General features: G+C 41.1%; 1 protein-coding gene across 5 annotated transcripts in view; it reads right to left on the bottom strand.

Moving 5' to 3' along the window:
* Nucleotides 1–3,687: 3,687 nt before the first annotated feature.
* The window catches only part of spg11 (SPG11 vesicle trafficking associated, spatacsin), a 73,677-nt gene continuing 65,131 nt past the window's right edge, over nt 3,688–12,233 (bottom strand). For 4 of the 5 annotated variants that reach the window (XM_046356514.1, XM_046356500.1, XM_046356507.1 and 1 more), the window contains exons 34-40: nt 10,831–10,964; nt 10,492–10,599; nt 9,364–9,532; nt 8,824–8,900; nt 4,502–4,657; nt 4,123–4,274; nt 3,688–4,042 (exon numbers count right to left, since the gene is read on the bottom strand). In XM_046356514.1, coding sequence (XP_046212470.1) covers nt 3,859–4,042; nt 4,123–4,274; nt 4,502–4,657; nt 8,824–8,900; nt 9,364–9,532; nt 10,492–10,599; nt 10,831–10,964 — 980 coding nt within the window. In that variant the 3' untranslated portion in view covers nt 3,688–3,858. The remainder of the gene's footprint in view (nt 4,043–4,122; nt 4,275–4,501; nt 4,658–8,823; nt 8,901–9,363; nt 9,533–10,491; nt 10,600–10,830; nt 10,965–12,233) is intronic. The other variant, XM_046356523.1, reaches the window with a different exon arrangement.

Consider the following 12,233-nt stretch of genomic DNA (forward strand, 5'->3'; position numbering starts at 1 on the left):
AAATTAAAACATGCTTTGAAACACTAGATCACTCTAAACTAGAATATATTGTTTGCATTACTTTACATCTATTAACTGTGTTAAAGCAGCATTATGAAAGTATGTTTTCATACAGGTACATGTCTGAAATGATCTTATGACTGTGGGAGCTACTCTAAAATCAAACAATTAGATGGGGAACAGGTGAAATACTCTCTACTTCTGAGATAGTGGTAGCTCCAGAAGTGTTATACACTAATCCAGTAACAAAAATAAAAACATCTGGATAGTTACAATCCAAATATAAATACCTTATTTATGTGCAGTTATATACTTAATATATTAAAGGTGCAAATAGATTGGTCAATGTGACTGATTTATAATTCATTAATTTACTGTCATTATTTGTATTCTAGTGAGAATGAGAAATGTGTAGCATGAACATTTGTGAGACAGAGTCAAGCTGATATTGTATCTACAGCCTTGCTATTGGTTTTGTTGAGTTAATGCACTCAAACACATTGATAGGAACTGCAGAAAAAAATACAACATAGCTTTGGGGTATTCAAGCAATGTGTTTGATGAAAAAAGACATATGCATGGGGTTAGTGGACATGTGGGTTAATTGATCTTGAGCAGTCAAGATGATCTATAACATACTTAATGCATGTTTGAGGTGGTCTCACTTCTATTGCATGGAAAGAGCCAAGAGCCTTCTGAAACACAAAGAGAAAACAGAATATCTTGCCACAATGCAAGGCTTTTCAACAAATCTGCATAGGAAAGTTTAACTTCAGGCTTCAGCAATGGCATGCACTGCCACTGACATGTCAAAATGTTACTAAGTAAAAGATTAAAAGGTTGGAATGAATGGGTGCTGTTGTTGACAACCATATTAATACAAGTGGGATTAATAACGTGGGATCCTTGGGAATGTAAAATGGCTAGGTAAGGGCTATGGTAAGGTTAGGGTTTAGGGTAGGGACGTCTCAATGATCCCATATAGCATGAACCATAACATAATCATTGTCAAATAATGGGATCATCTTCTCAATGACTAATCATCACCTCAACATCGTTAACTCACAACGCCAAAAAAATAAGGTCTTCATAGAGCGACAGATCAACACCGAACAAATGCTCCTTTTATCTCTTCTCCATCTCGGGCAGGCTCAAGTTCACTTCCCACCAGTCTTCCGTTCAACACATCATCAGGGGAATTTCTATAAATGTAGAGGTTCTGCAAACGTACACACATCTATACATACATACTTTGACGACTCAGCACACTGAATTATGCAGTGAGCATTGATGTAATGAGCAAATTAATTCATGAGAAAAACTTAAGTCTGAAATCGGAGCCTATTATCAATAAACCCACAGAATGCAAAGTCATTCTTTATTAAAGGAGTAACAAAAAGGTATTTTCAAATGTGAATACTGATAGCAGCTAACCTATCAGTGCATGTGGCCTAAGGTGGTCTAGCAGTCTAGGCCGCTGCCTCCAGATCACAGACAACGCTGCAGTATGGGTTCAAATCCTCCCACTGCTAGTTCAGCGCACTCTCTCCTCCATCTTTAATCCTATCCAATAAACAAAAAATATGCTAAGTGAAAAAAATCTAGAAGCAACAATGGCTCAGCCGCGAAGTGCTAGGCAAATACAAGCTCGGGACCGCCAAGTGCTGGAGCGCATAAAAATGGTCTGTCCTCAGTTGCAACACTCACTACCTGCCTCCGGAAGCATCGTCAGCACAAGAACACACACAAGCCTAAGATCACCATGCACAATGCCAAGCATCGGCTGGGGCGGTGCAAAGCTCACGCACAATTGGACTGATGAATCTGGAGTGATGAATCGCGCTTCACCATCTGGCAGTCCGACAGAGGAACTATAACGTTTGTTGGAGGAGGAATAATGGTCTGGGGATGTTTTTCATAGTTCGGGCTAGGCCCTTTTAGTTCCAGTGAAATCTTAACGCTATAGCATACAATTACATTGTAGACGATTCTGCGCTTCCAACTTTGTGGCAACAGTTTGGGGAATGCCCTTTCTTGTTTCATTATGACAATGCTCTCGTGCACAAAGTGAGGTCCATACAGAAATGGTTTGTAGAGATTGGTGTGGAAGAACATGACTGGCCTGAACAGAGCCCTGAACACCTTTGGGATGAACTGGAACGACGACTGCGAGCCAGGCCTAAATCACCCAACATCAGTGTCCGACCACACTAATGCGCTTGTGGCTGAATGGAAGCAGGTCCCCGCAGCAATGTTCCAGCATCTAGTGGAAAGCATTCCCAGAAGAGTGCAGGCTGTTAGAGCAGCAAAGGTGGGACCAACTCCATATTAATGCCCATGATTTTGGAAAGAGATGTCTGACAAGCAGGTGTCCACATACTTTTGATCATGTAGTGTATGACTTATAAGCACCATAGAGTGGCATCTAGTGAGTATGGGCAGTACTGCAACATCCATCCCCTCTCCTGGTGAATCCTGTAATTATTAATCAAACCAGACAAGGTCATTATCCAACCTTGCAGGATTTGTTGCTGGCGGCCCATTGATTCTAGTAGTTCATCAAAGCCATGCTATCGCAGTGTCTGGAGAGGACACAGCATGTTTATTCATGAGGGGTCTTCCCCTCAGGGACCCAGACCCCAAACACTACAAACAAGGAGGGGAATTAACCCTGTATCACTGGCGGAGATTAGGGCTTCATCCCACATGGTACACTGTGGGCCCTGGTCAAGAGTTGCGCACTGTATAGGGAATAGGGTGTTCTGGGTGATCTCCAGCTCAGAGTCAGCGAAAAACTAAGCTAAGGGTGTGTTCGTAAATTGCCTCCAGTGTGCACTCCGGGCCATTCGTGAATTCAGAGCTGTTCACTCTCGGAGCGTTCAGAGATCATTTCCAGAAATAAATGAGCTACACCTCACTCGTACCATTTCAAGTTCATGCAGTTGTGGCATTGCACTGAAGATGGCAGTGCTTTGCTTTATAGTACATGTGCAGCGGCACGCTTTTGGTCTCTAATTATTGCAGGCATGGTCATGTTGTATACCGCTGCATAGTCTTGAATAGCATCAAGATGTTATAGCCATGTTGTTACATTCTTATTGTTTAGTATAGTGAATTGGAGATTGTCTTCAGTTTATATCTATGATTCACTATTGTGTCTTTATTTCCCCCTTGTATTTTCAGGCCACACACAACCAAGTTGGTTAATACTCAAGCTGTCAATCAAGCCATTAACATCCTACACTGTGCTGTGCTTTTGCCCTATACTATGTGAATCCTCATCTTCATTAAACCCACCACAACTGTAATCCACTTTACTGTCATCTGTGCCCCGATCAGCACCTGGGAGTGAACATATTAAGAAATACCAAACCTAAGAATATACAGTCCACCAAGTCCTCCATTTAGGGTTGCACCTTTCCGGTATCTTTTGTAAAATTCCCAGGTTTTCCAGAAATCCTGGTTAAAAGATTATTGGAATCAAGTGGGGGGAAAAATGAAACTCCTGAATACTCCAGCATTCCCAGGAATTTTGGGAATGTTACTATCATTTTGCAACCCTAACTCTATTAAAATTTAGGATAATTTACTTTGTCTACCTCGGTTAGGTAGACGGGTAGACATCATAATAACAGCCTCTGTGGATGACCACACAATCCTGTTTAAGTAAAGACAGAAGTCTGTAGCTTCAATCAATATGAGATTTATTCAGTTAGTCAGTGATTTTGCACGGAGAAAATAAAACATTATTTCGTGAAGCCATTAATCTCCATGAAAGATATTATAGAAAATAGTTTGTAAAAAATTCCACATGCGTATTTGGAGGTATTTGACAGGGGCAGTGCCGTTTCTAATCCGCTACCTAGTACCTAGCCTGTCGTTTAGGTAACTGCTTGTTTTGGAGTCCTGAAGTAACATGTTGGCCACGTCGAAGAACTTGTGTTCATACGCAAGCTTGTAGTAGGTGTAAACGTCATCACAGTGTTGCAATAGTCTCTTCAGGTTCTGGCCCGCACTGCTCGGAGGCGTGTTGTGAGTCAATCTGAAAAGGTAGGACCAGACCAATAATTAATACCAGCAAGAAGATATTCCCTCCTAATTCTGGAAATAATCTGAAATTACTTTTGGGATATGTCTTCAAACAGGCAGGCGGGGAGTGGCCTGTGAAGTCGGAACTCCTCTAGGTAAGCAAAGTCTCCACTGAGGATGACCTTCTGGTAGAGCACCTCCGCCCAGTCTGGACTGTAGTCGTAGGCCTCCGACAACACAAAAGCCTAGAGACACGAGAAACAACACAGTTTAAAATAATTGCTTAAAAGAAGTTTAGCTACATCTCATTATGACATACTACTGGGAATCGATCTACATTTCAGTACATACTTCCCAAGTCTAGGATTGAGATAATTGACTTTTCCTCCCACTATTACAATAGCACCGGTACCACAAGTCTAGCATTTGGATAACTGATTTAGTATACCACGGTTACATTTAGTGCCATTACCTGGTAACAGCGGGGCAGTGCCACTATGGCACCAAGGAGATCTGATTGGCGCAGGTTGATGACACGTTGGTCTTGACCGTGGTTCAGGAAGTGGAGCTGGAGTGTGGTCAGCTTTGCCATTTTGACACAACGTGATGCCTGGCGTACACACGAGTCCTGAGGGAGAACACACACGCGCATGCATATATACATGCATGCGTACACACAAGTTTTTTAAAATCTTCACTGCAAAGCTATTACTCACGTTCAATTAACACTAGAAAGACCCAGATAATAATGACGCAAAACGAATTTAAATGTTTTATTACTCTGCTATTTCTTAAGTGATCCTTGACTTTTCCTAAATAAGTCTATATAAAAATTCTAACAACGACACTGTGTTATATCACAAATAGAACTGGAGTCACTTTTCCCATACGTATATGTACATCGCTAACTCAATTACCTTGTATACCTGCACATCAACTCGGTACTAGTACTCCCTGTATATAGCCATGTTATTTTTTAGTCGTTATTGTTATTCATTATTCACTGTGTATTTATTCCTCCTGTCACTATTTCCATTTTATTTTTTGATCTTAAACTCTGCATTGTTGGAAAAGGACCCGTGAGGCGGCAGCGTAGCCTAGTGGTTAGAGCGTTGGACTAGTAACCGGAAGGTTGCAAGTTCAAATCCCCAAGCTGACAAGGTACAAATCTGTCGTTCTGCCCCTGAACAGACAGTTAACCCACTGTTCCTAGGCAGTCATTGAAAATAAGAATTTGTTCTTAACTGACTTGCCTGGTTAAATAAAGGTAAAATAAAATAAATAAAAATTCACTGTTAGTCTACACCTGTTTTCATATGACAAAAAAACTTTTGATTTGAGTTATAACCAGTTTTAGGCGGACATATCATTTTTTAAAATGTCTTTCCCGACTGTTGAAGGTGCCATGACCAGTTGATAATCACCCCGATAATTGCTTCAAAACTGAACCTAAACTATACCGAAACAATTATTATTATTATTATATATATATTTTTTACATATAACATGAAATAAATGAAGTAAAGTATGATAAAAGGGGGAGAAATGGGAGAGTTTATGAGTGAGGGGAAGCGAGCAATGCTCAAAAAAACAAGCCTGGTAGGCACCATGAACAAAGCGAGATGGGAGCTCCCTCTGCCCAAAATATGGAACCCACACAGGTCCAAACCTCATGTTCAAAAGTTATTGGAATATTTACCCTTGCAGGGTGGCCAAAATTAGCTAGGCTGGATGACGTGAGAGAACGATTGCTACCTCACAGGTTCACATTTCCCGCTGAAATCGGAATCTTTCTACTCGAATCCGCAGGACATAAAACAATATGTTTTGGGATAGTATTTTCACATTTTAGTATAAGCTTTTCTAATTAATGAGTAATTCCTGTTTAGAAGATTTTCTCACAAAAACAAGCGTCTCTCTGTGAAATGTCAACGGAGCACTGAACGTACCGCAATCCTTTTTTATTTTCAAAGCCTTTCACAATTAATTCAGCTTGTGCCATGCTAATTTAGCTTTTGCAACTCGTCAAAACAACTTTGAAGATGACCAACACAGCATGTGCAATCCTCAAAAGTTGCTGCGAGTAAGCTGCTCCGCTCGTCAACATAATGTGTAGGTAGGTAGGAAATCAGTGTAGGTGTAGGTAGGAAATCCGATTATTTGGACTTACTGTTAGTTTGGCCCTGTCTGGGGGTGTCCTCGGATGGGGCCACAGTGTCTCCTGACCCCTCCTGTCTCAGCCTCCAGTATTTATGCTGCAGTAGTTTATGTGTCGGTGGGCTAGGGGGTCAGTTTGTTATATCTGGAGTACTTCTCCTGTCCTATCCGGTGTCCTGTGTGAATTTAAGTATGCCTTCTCTAATTCTCTCTTTCTCTTTTCTTTCTCTCTCTCTCTCAGAGGACCTGAGCCCTAGGACCATGCCTCAGGACTACCTGACATGACTACTTGCTGTCCCCAGTCCACCTGGCCGTGCTGCTGCTCCAGTTTCAACGGTTCTGCCTGTGATTATTATTATTTGACCATGTTGGTCATTAATGAACATTTGAACATCTTGGCCATGTTCTGTTATAATCTCCACCCGGCACAGCCAGAAGAGGACTGGCCACCCCACATAGCCTGGTTCCTCTCTAGGTTTCTTCCTAGGATTTGGCCTTTCTAGGGAGTTTTTCCTAGCCACCGTGCTTCTACACATGCATTGCATGTGGGGTTTTAGGCTGGGTTTCTGTACAGCACTGAGATATCAGCTGATGTACGAAGGGCTATATAAATACATTTGATTTGTTAATGAAATGTTAGTGAAAGACCCCACTGAACGACGTAGAACATGAATCATCTTGGTCAAATGTATTTTATAACATAAAGAAGTGAAATTTCATCACCCAAAGCCTGTTTTCACCCACTCTGTAGATTGGGTGGTAGTACTGAGCCATTAGTGCTTTTTCAGTTCAGTTTTGACACGTTTTTAAATTTATTTTTTAAATACCACGGTTTTCAATTAATATTAAATGCATTATGAATAATTACATCAAAATGATTAGAGCTTTTTAATAGAAATTCCAAAGCCAAAAATAGTGGACATTCAACTGTCAAAACATTGAAAATATTCCATTGGCTCTGTCAGGTCCAAATAGAAAAATAGGAAAAAATAAAATATTGCAATTCTGTAGACCATCATTTTTAATTCCTTAGTCATCATCTCATCTCTGCTCAGGCAGTCACAGCCAGTCAGACAACCATCTAACGTCATCTCTGTTCTCCTCACACTGTACTGTCTTCGCTCAGTACTAGTGGGTGGACACCCTACTCACAGTGGATTCAGAAAGTATTCTGACCCCTTAACACATTTTGTTACATTACAGCCGTATTCTAAAGTTGATTCAATTATTATTTTTCCTCATCAATCTACACGCAATACCCCATAATGTCAAAGCTAAAACAGTAAGAATTGTTTTATTTATTTACAAGGGTATTCAGGCCCATTGCTATGAGACTCGAAGTTGAGCTCAGGTGCACTCTGTTTCCATTGATCATCCTTGATGTTTCTACAACTTGATTGGAGTCCGCCTGTGGTAAATTCAATTGATTGGACTTGATTTGGAAAGGCACACACCTGTCTATATTAGAGGTTGACCGATTAATCGGAATGACCGATTAATCGGAATGACCGATTAATCGGAATGACCGATTAATCGGAATGACCGATTGATCAGGGCCGATTTCAAGTTTTCATAACAATTGGTAATCTGTATTTTTGGACACCAATTTTTTTGTATACCTTTATTTAACTAGGCAAGTCAGTTAAGAACACATTCTTATTTTCAATGACGGCCTAGGAACGGTGGGTTAACTGCCTTGTTCAGGGGCAGAACGACAGATTTTTACCTTGTCAGCCCGGGGATTCGTTTTTGCAACCTTCCGGTTACTAGTGCAACACTCCAACCACCTGCCTTACATTGCACTCCATGAGGAGCCTGAGTGGCAGGCTGACTACCTGTTACGCGAGGGCAGCAAGAAGCTAAGGTAAGTTGCTAGCTAGCATTAAAATTATCTTATAAAAAACAATCAATCAATCTTAACATAATCACTAGTTAACTATACACTAAGACTCTCTGGTCTGATGAAACCAAGATTGAACTCTTTGGCCTGAATGCCAAGCTTCACGCCTGGAGGAATCCTGGCACAATCCCTTTGGTGAAGCATGGTAGTGGCAGCATCATGCTATGGGGTTGTTTTTCTGAAAATAGCTGTGCAGTAACGCTCCCCATCCAACCTGACAGAGCTTGAGAGGATCTGCAGAGAAGAATGGGAGAAACTCCCAAAATACAGGTGTGCCAAGCTTCTAGCGTCATACCCAAGACTCGTGGCTGTAATCGCTGCCTAAGGTGCTTCCATTTTTTTTTAAATCATAAATTTGCAATAAACATTTTTAAATACTGTTTTTGCTTTGTCATTATGGGGTATTGTGTGTGTAGATTCATGACAAAACAAAAATGTAATCCATTTTAGAACAAGGCTGTTCTAAAATGTTGAAAAGTACAGTAACATAAAGTAATGAAATGTTATGTTCTTTAAAAATATATATTTTCGTATTCTAATGTTAGGTAAGACCTTCATAATCACAACCAAATGATAACTTTTCGGATAGTATATATTCAATCTACGTATTAGACTGTTCGAATGTTGATGTCCAAAACATGTGTCATTGGCACAAAGGGGGGACCAAGGAGACCTTTCTAGTATTAACAAACACTAAACAGAGGACCTGAGTTTGTTAGTTGGAGGGATAACAATACCTTAGAATAGCTCTCTGCAGCATCCTTCAGGAGAGTAAGAACCTTTATCAAGGCACTTCTGAGTTCAGGGGTCACTGCTGTTATGGGATGAGCAGGGAGTGAGTGAAAAACACTGTCTGCATGCTCTTCACTGAGTTTGTGTCAATGACTCATACACAGGCTACATTCATGTGCAAATAAAGTAAAAACAACAGAAAAACTTCACAACAGTCTATTTTAAGAAGTTGCCCTCTATACAACAGGAAAGATACTACAATATTGAAAAACACATCCCTTGACACCAGGGGTTGGGGTCAGTTCAGTTTTTTGACTCAAGTGATTTGACAATCAATTCATAAAATGAAAATTGTCTACTGTTTTCTATGAGGATGTTTCAATTCATGAATTGAATTTCAATTCACTTGCATAATTGAAAACTTAATTGACCTCAGGCACTATACCATGTTCTTTATATGCGTCACAAATATGTAATATGTCTGACTTCATACTGTAATTGTAGTGATCCTCATATTATAAATTGTAGGCCTTGTCATCGCTCACCCCAAGGCTGGGACTCGATCAGTTTGAGTTGGGTGCGGGCGGCTCCCTCGTGGTTCTCTCCTATCTCTCTGCACATGCTGAAGCACAGGGCCACCATGTTGTACTTCTCACTGTCACCCGGCAAACACCGCTTGATGTAGTCCAGCAGGGCCGTCTTCAGCCGGAAGTTCTGCAACACACACCGTTTAGATACTAGCGTACTATACCGTGGGGCAAAAAAGTATTTAGTCAGCCACCAATTGTGCAAGTTCTCCCATTGACAAAGATGAGAGAGGCCTGTAAGTCCGTGTTGCCCAGCAACAGCCCCAAAACATCACTGCTCTAGAGGAGATCTACATGGAGGAATGGGCCAAAATAACAGCAACAGTGTGTGAAAACCTTGTGAAGACTTACAGAAAACGTGACCTCTGTCACTGCCAACAAAGGGTATATAACAAAGTATTGAGATAAACTTTTGTTATTGACCAAATACTTATTTTCCACCATAATTTACAAATAAATTCATTAAAAATCCTACAATGTGATTTTCTGGATTATTATTATTTGTTTCTCATTTTGTCTGTCATAGTTGAATTGTACCTATGATGAAAATTACAGGCCTCTCTCATCTTTTTAAGTGGGAGAACTTGCACAATTGGTGGCTGACTAAATACTTTTTAGCCCCACTGTACGTATAAACAAGTGCACTACAAAACACAAACTTTAATACCCCTTTTACATTACTGAACTGACCCAAGCAGAGCTGTACTGGGTTGGCTTGGTTATGCATCCAACAGTTACTGGAGCTGTGCTGGAAAGGACAATGTGAAAGTAAAATATCCTGTCCTATTGTTCTAATTCTGGTACTCCGAGACACTCCTACACATCTAAAGCATGGTGTTCTCAGAAAACAGCATGTACACAACCCCTGTGATATATAGATTTCCTGTCTCAACTAAAATACAATGACTAGATGCCTCTCTCTGTCTGGCAGGTCTGTTGTGTCTCTGTGGGTGTTCTGTCAGACCTCAACTGAATCTGTTTTGGGAAGAGCGATCTCTATCTGTGTTTACACAAACACAGTGTGCAGTTTCTGCGTTTGTGTGTGTGTGTGAGAGAGACAGATCTGTGTGCGTGTGCGCCTCTTACAGACTCTACTTTTTTCCTGAGCAGCATCTCGAAGCGGTGGTTCTGGTTGAGCAGGTCGAAGATGTAGGTCATGTCATTGTATCTGCCAATGCCAGTTAGGAGACGCACCTGAAGGGGTCAACACAAGGTGAGCGCACACACACGCATACGCACGCACAGAGAAAAACGGTACTCATGAACTGACACCACCATGCCTACAGTACAATTCATTCGGAGCAATTAGTTTACAGTAAAAACTCACCAGGAAATCCATTGCAAAGCCTGCAACATATATTACGACGTAATTAGGATACAATGACTGGGAAGGAGGCCCATGTGTGACCAGGCAGAGGGATTTACCAGCAGGCCGTAGTGTTCGCTGTGGGCCAGGTGTGCGTGGCTGAGGTGGCGGGCAGCCTGCAGCACCCTCACTATGCCCTCCATGTTACAGGTCAGACTGAAGCAGTCGTGGGCCAGGATCAACAGCTCCACCGCTATACAACAAGAGGGAGAGTTAGATATTATGCATCATTATACATGATATTATCCACCAATACACCGCAACGCATTAAACTGCAAATGAATTAGTAACTGGTTGGCATGACTCATTTCCATTGGTAGCTCTTTACATATGTACCCGTATACAGGTTCGAAATAGCAGGTTTTGGATACTGATAAGCGCCTAAATGGTATCGCAGTGGCTGTACAGTAACATGCTACACATGACGTCAGAGCTCAAGGTCTCAAATTAGGTTTTTACTGACAGCGATACTGGACTTCACCACCGCACACGACAAGATGTTGCCCCCATCCCTACCATTACTTGGGAAACGTTTGCAAACATTTTGTTGTCTGAGTGCGGGAAATGCTGTAAATAAAGAGGACTCTATGTATTTTGAAAGATGAGAAGTTGAGGATTATAACAAATACCGCTTTGATGGTCTTACAAGCAAGCCAAAAACACGAAAGTCCAAATGTGCACTGAACGTTTCCATATCAAAAAAACCTGTCATATACAGTGTCAACGTATGTATGCTTGATGTACAAGATGACAGGCGTCATCCCCTGGGTTGATCGGAACTGAATAAGCCTATGTTTGCCGTATTGTGAAGAAATTTGGTGGGGAACGCTCACCTGAATGCACTCGCGACTATTATATACGCACCAAAATTATGATCGGCTTCTCCGAATTTCCTTGCGAAAGCCGAACACTGTCAGATCATATTTTGTAACGTAGCTAACCATGCTGGCAATAGAGTGCACTTTCAAATGATGCCCACCCGACCAGGTTGTGATTGATTATGGAATGTGGACATTTTGGAATGTGTAAACAACAGTAATTGTGAGAAGGTGGGGACGCAGGGCTGTGTTCCAAAGAAAACACCTACAAGTGTGCTCGCTCTAGTTCCTCAACGGCACAGCGAGGAGAGCTCAAAACAGTACCTTATAGTTGAAGACTCTTCTTTGAGTCATAAAAGTGCATTGAAATTACAGTAGAAGTTTACATACACTGAGGTTGGATTCATTAAAACTAGTTTTTCAACCACTCCACAAATTCCTTGCTAACAAACTGTAGTTTTGGCAAGTCGGATAGGACATCTAATTTGGGGATGACAAGTCATTTTTCCAACAATTGTTTACATATAATTCACTGTATCACAATTCCAGTGGGTCAGAAGTTTAAATACTCTAAATTGACTGTGCTTTAATAAACAGCTTGAAAAATTCCAGAAAATGACATCATGGCTTTAGAAGCTTGAGTC

This window comes from Oncorhynchus gorbuscha, linkage group LG01 (assembly GCF_021184085.1).
Source record: "Oncorhynchus gorbuscha isolate QuinsamMale2020 ecotype Even-year linkage group LG01, OgorEven_v1.0, whole genome shotgun sequence".
In the NCBI taxonomy this organism is placed as follows: domain Eukaryota; kingdom Metazoa; phylum Chordata; class Actinopteri; order Salmoniformes; family Salmonidae; genus Oncorhynchus; species Oncorhynchus gorbuscha.